General features: G+C 51.6%; 1 protein-coding gene across 18 annotated transcripts in view; it reads right to left on the bottom strand.

Moving 5' to 3' along the window:
- The window catches only part of CPNE5 (copine 5), a 96,313-nt gene extending 84,717 nt beyond the window's left edge, over nucleotides 1-11,596 (bottom strand). For 17 of the 18 annotated variants that reach the window (XR_013416461.1, XR_013416462.1, XR_013416463.1 and 14 more), the window contains exon 1: nucleotides 10,880-11,596. Coding sequence is in view for 13 of the 18 variants with exons in the window: in XM_015136254.3 (XP_014991740.1) it covers nucleotides 10,880-10,974 (95 nt within the window). In the remaining 5 variants the exon portion in view is untranslated. The remainder of the gene's footprint in view (nucleotides 1-10,879) is intronic. The other variant, XM_078000085.1, reaches the window with a different exon arrangement.
- Nucleotides 11,597-12,109: the final 513 nt, after the last annotated feature.

Below are 12,109 nucleotides of genomic sequence, written 5' to 3'. Positions count from 1 at the left end.
GAAAGGTATCAGTAGGGGCTGGGGTGTACCCGTCTGAAAGGGAGATACAACCCTGCCCTCAGGGAGCCCAGTCTGACCGGGAGACATAGCCTCTGCCTCAGGGACTCCTCAGCCAGAGAGGAGACATGTGTGCTCTTGAGCTGAGATGCTGGGTGAACTGACCATCCCTGGTTGTCTCTAAACAAAGCCCATTAGTGCTGCATCAATGCACTGAGCAAAGGCTTTGGCTGCAGCATAGACAGAAACATTTTCCTGCAGCAAGACCCCTAATGGAGATCATGGGTCCCCAATAAGCAAAGTATGGCATATTGGTATATATGGATACCATACATATGGAGAGCTTTCATTAGATACCCAAAGACATTCATGAGTCTAAAAAGGTCAAGAAAAGATGGTTTATCTTCCTCCCAACAACTCACCCTAAGCATCCCTCCAACCCTGGGTGAAAAGTGGGGGCATTGAGAACATAGACTTCAAGCTTCCTCTCTGGATCCAACACCCAACTCTGTCCCTTACTTGCTGTATGGCCTCTGGCATGTCACTTAGCTTCTCTGCGCATCAGTATTCCCATGTGTAAAGAAGGGGTAATAACAGTCCCACCCTCCCAGGAGTTTTCTGAGATTAAACTCACATAGTAAGTTGCAATGCAGTGCCTGGCGTACAATAAGTGCTCAATAAAGGCCTGTGGAGAATGAAGATGGCACCTAAGAATGCTCCACATTCTCCCCTCTCTGCTCCCTAAAGCCTGGCTTTAGCAGGACCCAAGCCCTACTACCCTTGCCCACCACTGCCCACTGGTTGTACAGCCTTCCTTGAGGAGAGAGTGGGGACAGGAGAGCCAAGGTCAGGTAGAAACAGGAATCCTGGCTGGGCCTGGTGGCTCACGCCTGTAATCCCAACACTTTGGGAGGCTGAGGCAGGAGGATCGCTTGAGGCCAGGAGTTTGAGACCAGCGTGGGCAATATAGGGGAGACCCTGTCTCTACAAAAAATAAACAAAATTAGCCGGGTGTGGTGGTGTGCATCTGTAGTCCCAGCTACTCAAGAGGGTGGGGTGGGAGGATCTCTTGAGCCCAGGAGGTCGAGGCTGCAGTGAGCCGTGATCACACTGCTGCACTCCAGCCTGGGTGACAGAGTGAGACCCTGTCTCAAAAATAAATAAATACATAAATAAAAGAAACAGAAGGCTGGGCACGGTGGCTCACACTTGTAATCCCAGCACTTTGGGAGGCCGAGGCAGGTGGATCACCTGAGGTCAGGAGTTCGAGACCAGCCTGACCGATATGGTGAAACCCAGTCTCTCCTAAAAATACAAAAATTAGCCAGGCATGGTGGTGGACACCTGTAGTCCCAGCTATTTGGGAGGCTGAGGCAGGAGAATCACTTGAACCCGGGAAGCAGAGGTTGTAGTGAGCCGAGACCACACCACTGCATTCCAGCCTGGACGACAGAGTGAGGCTCCGTCTCAAAAAAAAAAAAAAAAAAAAAAAGTTGAGAAAGTTGAGTGTAGGAATTGCGAAAACAAAAAAACAAAACAACAACAACAACAACAAAAACAGGAATCCTGATGGTCCCACAGAGGCCCCTGAGGTACCGACCAGCATCACCCCATTTCTGGATAGAGCAATTCACCATAAACATCTGGCAAATGGGGTGGGAGACAGATGACACCCATCAGGTATATAATCTGTGCCAATTCCTTTGTTATGTACCTAGCCTATGACATTCTATTTACATTCCATATCAATACCAGAAAGTAGACTTTGCTCCCATTCTATAGGCAAGGCCACTGAGGCTGAGTGATGTGCCTGGTGTCACCGGCTTGTCAAAAGGCATGCAGAAATTTGAACTCTGAACTCTGAAACTCAAGCTCATTTAAAGGTGCCCTGGGGAGTGCTTGCACTACCAAAGCCAAGGTCTCCCAAAGCACCATCTGGGCCAGCAATGCTCCCTCTTATCCTCACTGTCCTGCTTCCCATCCTCAGCCTCTCAGAGCTGCTCCCAAACAAATGACTGAGGAGGAGAATTGGAGGGTTTCCCATCTCCTCCCGCCCGGCTCCCAGACCTAAAAGGCAGAAGTAATCCGAGGAAAGCAGGGCGGGAGCTGGGAGGAGAGAGGCCTTGGCACGTAGCCCCTGGCATTTACCCATCTCCCCTTTCAGATCCCGTTCTCACCCGCGTGCTCTGTTTCCCTGCCAAGCAACCTCACCAAGGTCTAAAAAGCAATTTTCACATGGCTTAAAGAGCTCTCCTTCCTGGGGCAATTTGCTTTTTTATTGTTATTAATTATTGTAATAATTGTCCCTCTCACACTACATGGCCAAGGGAAGGGAGCAGGAGCTCTGGCCTCAGATGCATCTGAACTGGAGTCCCCACATGGCCACATGTGGCCCTGACAAACTACTTCATCTCAGTTTCCTCATCTGGGCATGGGGTCACATACCTGCCTGTGGAGTTGCTGTAAAGTCAACAGCTTCAAACAGAAACGTAGGAAACACACTCAATTCCTCTCTTTCCCTTATTCCCCCTCCTGTCCCATCATCAAGTCTTAAATATTTCTACTTCAAAATATACCCCAAATCTGTTCACTCCTCCCCATGCCACCATCAGTATCATCTCTCACTTGGAGGCCTCAGTAGTCTTCTGCCTAGCAATGCGCTTCCATGCCTGCCTCTCTCTACCCTTCACCAGCCCCTTCTCTTCATGATGACCAGAATTCTATTTATTTATTTATTTATTTTGAGATGGAATCTCACTCTGTTGCCCAGGCTGGAGTGCAGTGGTGCAATCTCAGCTCACTGCAACCTCTGCCTCCTGGGTTCAAGCTATTCTCCTGCCTCAGCCTCCAGAGTTGCTGGGATTATAGGCATGTGTCACCACACCCGGCTAATTTTTGTATTTTTTGTAGAGATGGAGTTTCACCATGTTGGCCAGGCTGGTCTGGAACTCCTGACCTCAAGTGATCTGCCTACCCTGGCCTCCCAAAGTGCTGGGATTACAGGCTAGAGCCACCACACCCGGACTCTTTTTATTTTTTATTTTGAGACAGAGTCTTGCTCTGTCACCCAGGCTGGAGTGCAGTGGTGCAATCTCAGCTCACTGCAACCTCCGCCTCCCAGGTTCAAGCAATTCTCCTGCCTCAGCCTCTCGAGTAGCTGGGATTACAGGCACCCGCCACCACGCCTGGCTAATTTTTGTATTTTTAGTAGAAACGGGGTTTCACCATGTTGGCCAGGGAGAGGTGACAGAGCAAGACTCCATCTCAAAAAAAAAAAAAAAAAAAAGCTTCTCAATAGCAAATGAAGATCAATATCAATTATCAAATAAATGAATGTGTCAGTAGTGTTCAGTTATTGGTACCTATTACCACAATTAAGCTGATTTAGCACATTGCAGTTTATATAGAATGTCATAGACTTAATCTCTTTAGTCTTGAGAACAATGAAGACAGAGGATGTGGACAGGACCAGTATTTTTCACCAGTTTACAAATGGAGAAACTGAGGTTGGAGAACTTAAACGGTCTGGCCAGGATCCCAGAGAAGATAAGCCAGGAGTGGCACTGACTTTCAGTGTCCTGGTCAGGATTCTTGCATACCCTAAGGTATAAAGCTGTCCTGTTGCTACTGTGAGGTGTCTGTGAGGCCAGCAGAAGAGACCTTAGGGAACCTTGCAATGTTTTGAAATCACACTAAGCCTTTTTATTCTTGGCTGGCAAACTGGCAGAAAGAGAAGCAGTCATGGGTCCAGCCAAGCGGTGCTTGGAGAGTCAGTCACCTAATACTGTCCACCGTCCATTGACTATAGGAAACCCTGAGGAGCAGGCCTCAGAGATGCAAATTCTAGGCTCTTGGAAAGCCTCCTTGCTTTCCAAATGGCCCCATAGATGCCATGGTTGCCCATCCAGCAAACACTGCCCACTCTCTTCCTGCTGACAGAATCTACAGTGTTTAGATCCGATGACGACTCCCTGAAATCCAGGAAGATGGCCCCTGTCCCTAGTCTAGGAGTACACATGAGACCCAGCTTTGGCCTCTGAAATAGAAAGGAAAGTTTACTGAGAGATTTTGGAAAGGATTGTACTTTCCCCGTAAAAAGAACTTTTCAGAGCAAGGACTCTGGCCTCGTGCCTAGCTTCCTGTCTTTGGATGCAGTTGTGATGCCTGAAGCAGACGCAGCCATTTTGTAACAATGAGGCCTACTGCTAAGATGATAGCAAAACAGAAAGACAACAGGGTCCTTGATGATAAAGTGAGCTGACAAAGTAGCCCTGATATAACCTACCTCCAGACTCACTGTGATCTGAGAAAAATAAATGCCTTTCAGGTTTAAGCCACCATTAGTCAGATTTTCTGTTACCTACATCTGAATCATTCCTACCCAAGCCTGATTCCTCTTTGCCCCAGAGCTTTCCAGCCTAATTCCCCAGCCTCCTCCCTACCCTTTCTTCCCAAGGGTAGAACATCTCCAGTGATCGCCTTGAGTCTGAACAGGGTGAACTGTGAGCTGGGAGAGGAGGGATGGTAAGCTACTATTGTGTGGTCTGGATGGCATTGAAGGCTGACTTCCATCCTGTGACTCTCTCTGGTTTGCTGCTCAGAACCAGAGGCATCTGTTAGCAAGGAAGCCTCTCCCATCCCTGGGGAGAGAGTGCCTACCTTTTGGTCACACTTACCACAGTTGGTACTCAGGCCTCCACCACCATCCTCCTGGAGAACCCAACCTCCAATCTCAAGAAGCCCTCAAGGCCTTGAAGTCTGAGGGAATAGGATTTGGATCCCTCTCTCTAAAATGTACTCACTGTGTAACCTTGGGCAGATCTCTTAACCTCTCTGAGCCTCAAATTCCTAATCAACAAAAAGAGAAAATACTACTATCTATCTATCCTAGTTTAAAAGACATAGCAATTGTGATTGGCAGAAATGTAAGATGGCCTCCAAGATTCCAGTCTCCTGGCACACATGTCTGTATAATCTCCTCCCCTTGAGAGTGGGCGGGACCTGGGAGTATGATAGGTTAGTCACTCAGGTGATTGGGTTATGCTGTATAACAAAGGTGATCAGATATTCACTCTTGTGATTACAGTTACTTTACATAAGACTCTGTCATAGCAGTTTAGGGAGAGATTCTCCTGCTGGCCTTGAAGAAGTGAGCTGCCATACTGTGAGGGGGCCATGTGGCAAGGGCCTGGGGGCAGCCTCTAGGAGCCGAGAGTTACTCTGGTCCAATAACCAGAAATAAAACAGAACTTTAATCTCTCTGCTGCAAGAAATTGAATTCTGACACCCACTAGTGAGCTTGGAAGAGGACTCAGAGCCTTGGATAAGACCACAGCCCTGCCAATGCCTTGATTCCAGCCTAGTGAGACCCTGAGCAGAAAAGCCACTTTATGTCATGCCTGGATTTCTGACCTACAGAAACTAGGAAATGAGAAATGGCTGTAGATCGAAGCCACTAGGTTTGTGGTAATTTGTCACGTAGCAATTGAGAACTAATATAATAAAATTTGAATTATGTAAAAGTATTATGTGAGGCCAGGTGCAGTGGCTCACACCTAATCCCAGCACTTGAGAGGCACAGGCTGGAGGACTGCTTCAGATCAGGAGTTTGAGATCAGCCAATCAGCCTGGGCAATTGAGTATGACCTCACATCTACAAAAAAATTAAAAAATAAAAATAAATTTTTAAATTAAAAATTAGCTAGGTGTGGTGGTGTGTGTGCCTGTAGTCCTGGCAACTCAGGAGGCTAAGGCAGGAGGATCGCTTGAGCCCAGGAGTTGGAGACTGCATTGAGCTATGACTCTACCACTACCACTGCATTCTAGCTTGGGCGACAGAGACTCTATCTCAAAAAAAAAAAGAAGGAAGGAAGGAAGGAAAGAAAAGAAAAGAAAAACAAGTGGTGCTATTTATTTGAATAGGTTAAAAGCAGATCAACTGGGTGTGGTGGCTCATGCCTGTAATCCCAGCACTTTGGAAGGCCGAGGCAGGCGGATTACCTGAGGTCAGCAGTTTGAGACCAACCTGACCAAAGTGGTGAAACCCTGTCTCCAGTAAAAATATAAAAATCAGCCAGGCATGATGGTGCATGCCTATAATCCCAGGTACTCAAGAGGCTGAGGCAGGAGAATTGCTTGAACCCGGTAGGCAGAGGTTGCAGTGAGCAGAGATTGGGCCACTGTACTCTAGCTGACAGAACACTGTACTCTGGGTGACAGAACAAGACTCCATCTCAAAAAAATAAATAAATAAATAAAATAAAATTAAATTAAAAAGTTGAGTGTAGAAATTGCATACGGTTCAGCCTAATACAATGTAAAGTGCCTAGCATGCAGTAGGCACTCAGCAAATGCCACTGTTATTATTCCCCTAGCTCCACTGACCTGAGTACCTTGGTGTATTCAGTGGCTAAGTGGACTTCTTTTCCTAGCACTGGCTTTGACAGCTGCCGCACTCCCCCAGGCTCCTCCCTCCCCCAAACCACCCTCTCCCTGCCTGTCAGAAGAAAGCGCTCAGAGCTATTCACACCCCTCCTGAGAGGCCCAGGGCACAGCTCCTGAGCCGGGCTGCCTCTCGGGCTCCAGGGCAGCAAAACGCCAACCCGAACAGAGAGCAGAAAACAATATCTCTGGGGCAGAACAACAGCTGCCCACCAGCCCCATACCAGCTGGTGGGGAGAGGGCAGCCAGCAGGGCTAAGCAATCGGCTGCTTCCAGCTTGCCCCGCCCCATCTTCCCTGGGTCTTGGGAACCCACGATGTGGAAATGTGCATCGCTTCTCCAGCAGGACCCTGCGCAAGTGCAAAGGTTTCTTGTTATGTAAAAAATGCAAATCATTCTTTCTAACCAACATGCTGGGCCAGATTCCTGCATGAAGACCTGAAAAATAGTGGGGCCTTTGGATAATGGAACGTCGGACAGGTAAGTTTTGATTGACACTGCAGGATGGCTTGCACAGTCAGGAAGGGTCTAGAACAGGCCATCAGAGGAAGGAAGAGCTCTTGGCTCAAGGGAGGAGGGTCTTTAAAGTCACATTTTTTACAATGTCTACTGGTATCTAGTTCCATAAACCATCTGCCCTACTCACTCCCAAAACAACCCTTAAGAATCTCTAAATTGGCAGGACACAGTGGCTCACGCCTGTAATCCTAGCACTTTGGGAGGCTGAGGCGGGTGGATAACCTGAGGTCAAGAGTTCGAGACCAGCCTGGCCAATGTGGTGAAACCTTGTCTCTACTAAAAATACAAAAGTTAGCCCTGTGTAGAGGCAGGCACCTGTAATTCCAGTTACTCAGGAGACTGAGGTAGGAGAATTGCTTGAACCCAGAAGGCAAGGTTGCAGTGAGCTGAGATCGCGCCTTTGCGCTCTAGCACTACAGCCTGGGCAACAGAGCAAAAACTCCATCTCAAAAAAAAAAAAAAATCTCTAGATTGATCAGATTTCCAGGACACACAGAGACCCTGGGAGCCAGCTATAGAGGCAAATTTTTATTAACTTCCAGGTGTCAAATAAGCAACAACATCAATCGCTATTCATGGATTAATTCATTTAAGCCTCATAACTGATAAGGATCATTATGCTTCCTTTACAGATGAGGAAACTGAGGCATAGACAGCTTAAGTAGCTTACCCAAGGTCATAGGAAGACAGCTGGGATTTGAAACCAAGGAGACAGATTCCAGGGCTCACATTCATAACCATTGTGCCAAATAACGAAAGGCTTTCTAATCTTGGGGCCTGAGTTTACTATAGTCAGTAAAAATAATTGTTTGGGAGTATCGTATACTCTACCTGAATCAGGGGCCTGAAACTGTCCATCCCACAGTGTCATTTGCCTTCAGTGGAGACTTGGCCCCATGGTGGCCCTGTGCTCTGACTCAGATGTGCCCCTGTGCCAGGCAGCTTTGCTTAGCTAGCTGAGCCCTAGGATGGGCACAGCAGGTGCCAGATCCTCCCCTAGGCACAGAGCAGAAGGCTCCTGGGGCTGCAGGAAATGGTAGGCCCCTTCATGAGGAGGAAGGCAAGTGGAAACAAGTGTTCCTGGGAGCCAGAGGTGGGAACTCATAATCTTCCCTGAAACATTGGCCCCTCTACCCCAGCTGCCTATCCTGAAACCCTCTGGAGTTCTCACCCTGCCAGCCCCTCTGCCTGCCCTACTGTTCTGTGCCCACCAGCAGGTGTCACTTAGATGCTCAAGGCAGAGCATCCCAGAGCAGCCTCTCCTGGGGCCCCGACAGCACTGACCACAGAGTGCAGGGGGGAGGTACTTGACTCTTTAACTGGCGACCGTGGAGTGAAGAATATGCTGGAGAAAGCCACTCTCTGCATCTCTTCCTCCTCCCTGTGCTCCTCTCCTCCTCCTTTTCCTCCTCCTCCTCTCTCTCTGTTCTGGAACCTGAATAGTTGGGCCAGGCTGAGGCAAAGAGATGCATCTACAATTTCAAGGCCACCCAGACTGTTTTCTCACCTCCCCTCTGTTCTAAGTGACTGTTCCCTCCTCATCCCTCCCCACCAAAACCCACTTCCCCCCACCTCTGGTTTTCTGGAGAACATGAGTAGGGCCCAGGTCAGGGTCTTCCTCAGCTCATGGATCATGTCCCCCGAAAGGGAACTGACCCAGGGTCAGCCCCAGAACCACATCCCCCGGGAAGGCCTCTTATGCAAGAGGTTTGAGTCCTTTGGACATCTTTACTTTCAGAAAGCAGACAGGAGGGGCCAGGTGCTACCGCCTTCTGGTGATCATTGTAGCTACTTATTGAGCACCTACTGTGTGCCAAGCAAGTGCAAAGTAGCTTGCTAGGTGCTTCATGCTCCTCCACTCCTGCAAGTTAATTCCTCCAACAGTATTTGGCACAGTGCCAGGCACTGCTCTAAACACACAAGCTACCTTGGTGAACAAGGCTTCTCCATGAGTACATGCTGCTTATTGTTTGTACCTGACAAGTGGGGGAAACTGAGGCTTAAAGTTTGCCCCAAGTGGTGAAGCAGAGATTCTGTTTCAAGGTGTCTGACTCCAAAGCCACAATATCTGCCCTCCATCTCCTTTCCTCTCCACTGGAGTAGAGGGTGCATGGGTCTGTCTCAGGGTGGGAATCCCTGCCCTCAAATGCTTACACAGTTGCTTTGAGAGGGGAGGGATGACATCTGCACACCTGAGATGTCTCAAGAGGTTTCATCCTCAGTATGTGAGTGACCCTGTGGCCCAGGCTGAGTACCTAGGGCCCAGGGGACCCAGAAGACAGTGATTTGAGCTGTGTGCCTCATGGTTGAGAGGATGCCTGGAAGTGGGGAGCATGAGGCCAGGCTTTTCGGGGGAAGGGGGTCATGAACTTGCAGAGATAAAGGAAGAGTGAAATCTGGATGGGGAATGGGCTGTTCAGAGGCTTGGAGGTGGGAAGGATCCCAAGACAACTGAAGAGGACAGGCATGATTGAAGGCTGGGAGGGAGCCCCAGGCGCAGGGATATGCGTGCAGGATAAGGGAGGGGAGGCCGTGCTACTTTTGACGGCTGAGGAGGTGAGACTGGAGCTAATGGGCCATCAGGAATCGCCCAGCAGAGTAATGACAAATGGTGTTGGGAGATGATCCTGAGGACATGGTGTATGGGACCTGGGAGCTATTACAGGAGCCCCCAGAGGGCCTGGCTTAGGAGGGCAGCTACGTTCAACCAGATCAGCCTTCACTCTCACTTACCTCCAAGTCTTCAAGAGAAAGTCACCCTGAGTCCTTCCCTCTTTCATGCCCCTGCCCAGCCTCTCTGGCTCTACCTACACCTCATCAATGCCACAACTTTGTAATACAGGCTTGGGGGCAACAAGGTTACCTCTCATGAAGGGTCTGACCAGGGAGCAGTCTGGAAGAGGATGAGATGGGTGATTTGGAACAAGGGCACAGCCAGGGCTCCAGAAAGGCTGCCAGTTATTTGGGGCAGGGGGCATGGCATCTGTGGGGGAAACTCAAAGTGGGTGATGCTTGCGTTGTAGCACATGATCCTAGGCCAACCACAGAGAGTGAACTAGGGAAAAATCCCCCTTTGCCACCCATACCCTCTTACTGCCTGGGGCAGCCTTCCCCCGAGCTAGGAGAACCTGGGGCAGACCCAGTTCTTAGACAAAGAAGTTACCCCCAAACCCTGTGTGACATGAGTGAGAATTTGGGCGTGGTAGCCCACAAAAATATTCCCCCTCCTCCTCTGTTGGACTCTACAATTTCACAATCAGTGTTCTATTCCTTTGGCTTAACATTTTTGACCCAAGTTATTTTTTTAATGATGCCACTTTAAGTTGTTATCATGTATCCACACCTCAGTATGAACGAGTCAATCTGATCTTTTTCCAGGAGTCAATTTCATTGTTGAGGGAGATGAAGGAAGGCTTTAAAATCCTAGAGTCTAGGACAGTGGGGTGGGGGAGAGTGGTGAGGGGAGATCGGGATGCTGGGGCAAAGGGGCAAAGAGAGAAGAGAGGAGGGCATAGAAGGGAGAGGCTGGAGAAGCCTGGGAGGGATGAGAGTATATCACTCACTTCGTGATTTGAGGATGAGGTGATCAGAGATAGCCTGAGCAGAGACCGTAGTACAGCCTTTTACCAACTGCCTCTCCCCACTTGGGTGCCTGGACCCCCTGTTCCTGTATCTTGATAGCTCCTCGAAGCAACAGCCTGGAGCGCAAACTTTCTGGGATATGACCCCAGCCTGGCTTCCTATTCTGCGGTCGCCACCCGCAGCTGGACAGGGGCTCTTGGCAGATCGGCAGGGGGGCAGTCCTGGAGACCAGGACACTCTGGCAAGGGGGCGCGCGGAGGTTTAGGATCGAAGCGGCAGGGGCCTCGGGGCTCTGCGACCAGAGCCGGGGGCAAGGGGACCCGGCCAGCGGGAGGCTCACCTGCAGGACACGGTGATCTCCACCTTGGTGGCCGGGATGCTGCCCGCCAAGGAGTCGAACTCGCTCAGCGACGCCATGTCCTCAGGCTGCTCCATCGCCCACCGCACCCCCCACCCCAAATTAGTCAATCCCTGCGCGATTCACGCCTCCTCCGGAGCGACTGGAGCCCTGGGCTCTCCCCCAACTCCAGAGCCAGGGCTGGGCGGCAAGGGGAGGAGAGAGGAGCGCGAAGAGGGGGCGTGGGAAGTGAGAGAGGGAAGAGGGCGGAGGGAGCGGGGGCCGCGGATCGAGGTGGGGGCTCGGGTGACGCTGCGAGAAGGCTAGGTGCCCAGCGGGGAAGGGCAAGGAGCCCAGGGAGCGGGGCCACAGCGGGGAAGGCAGAGAGGGGCGCGGGCAGAGGGGCGCGGGGAGAGGGCACCGGGAGGGACGCGCGGAGTCGTGGAGAGGGGCACCAGGAGAGGGACGCGCGTCTGTGGGCAGCGGTAGAAGGGATGCAGGAGACAGGGAGAGGGGCGTCAGGGGCGGGAGGCGCCGGATGGGGCGCTGGCAGCGGGGGTGGCGGGGCGCCGGCAGCGCGGAGCCCGGGGCGCCCGGGCTGCGCCGCCTCTCCCTGGGTCTCGGCGCCGGCGGCGACGGGGCTGGGACGCGGCTGCGAGCGCCACCTCCTCGGCTCGGGCTTCGGCTCCTGGGCGCCCGGGCTGCGGGAAAATCAAATCTGCCCGAAGCCGCAGCCTCCCGCCACCCGGGAGCGCCAGAGGGGGCGCCCGCAGGGGCCGGGGCGGGGCCGCGGGCGGGGTCTGCGCGCAGGGTGAGTGTGAGCGTGTGTGTGTGCGCGCGTGTGTGTGTGTGTGTGTGCGCGCGTGGCGGGCCGGGGGACGCGGTCCAGATGCTGGGGACGTGGTGACAGCAAGAAGTGGTCCTGGTCGCGCGCGCCTTCGTGTGCTCCCGCCCCCACTCACCACCCCTATCTCCCATCAGGGGACTCCATCCTGGGGGAGGGAGAGGTCTCTTTTTTTTGAGAAAGGTCTATGCAAGGCGGAGAGGGGGCATAAGTGGGAGGGAGGTGTGCAAAAAAGATCCCTTCCCAGGGGCTTGGGGAGGAGGGTCTCTGCTAAGTGTGCGCCCTACTCGGGGGCAGGTCTCAGTCCAGAAACAGACCCTACATCTCCTTCTGGGGAGGTGTGTGGGGGCGACCCCGGTGCCAGGAGGGACTACCTCGGTTTCCCAGTG

This window comes from Macaca mulatta, chromosome 4, assembly GCF_049350105.2.
Source record: "Macaca mulatta isolate MMU2019108-1 chromosome 4, T2T-MMU8v2.0, whole genome shotgun sequence".
Lineage (NCBI taxonomy): Eukaryota > Metazoa > Chordata > Mammalia > Primates > Cercopithecidae > Macaca > Macaca mulatta.
The sequence above is the reverse complement of the archived record's forward strand: the minus strand, read 5'-3'. Positions and strand labels throughout refer to the sequence as shown.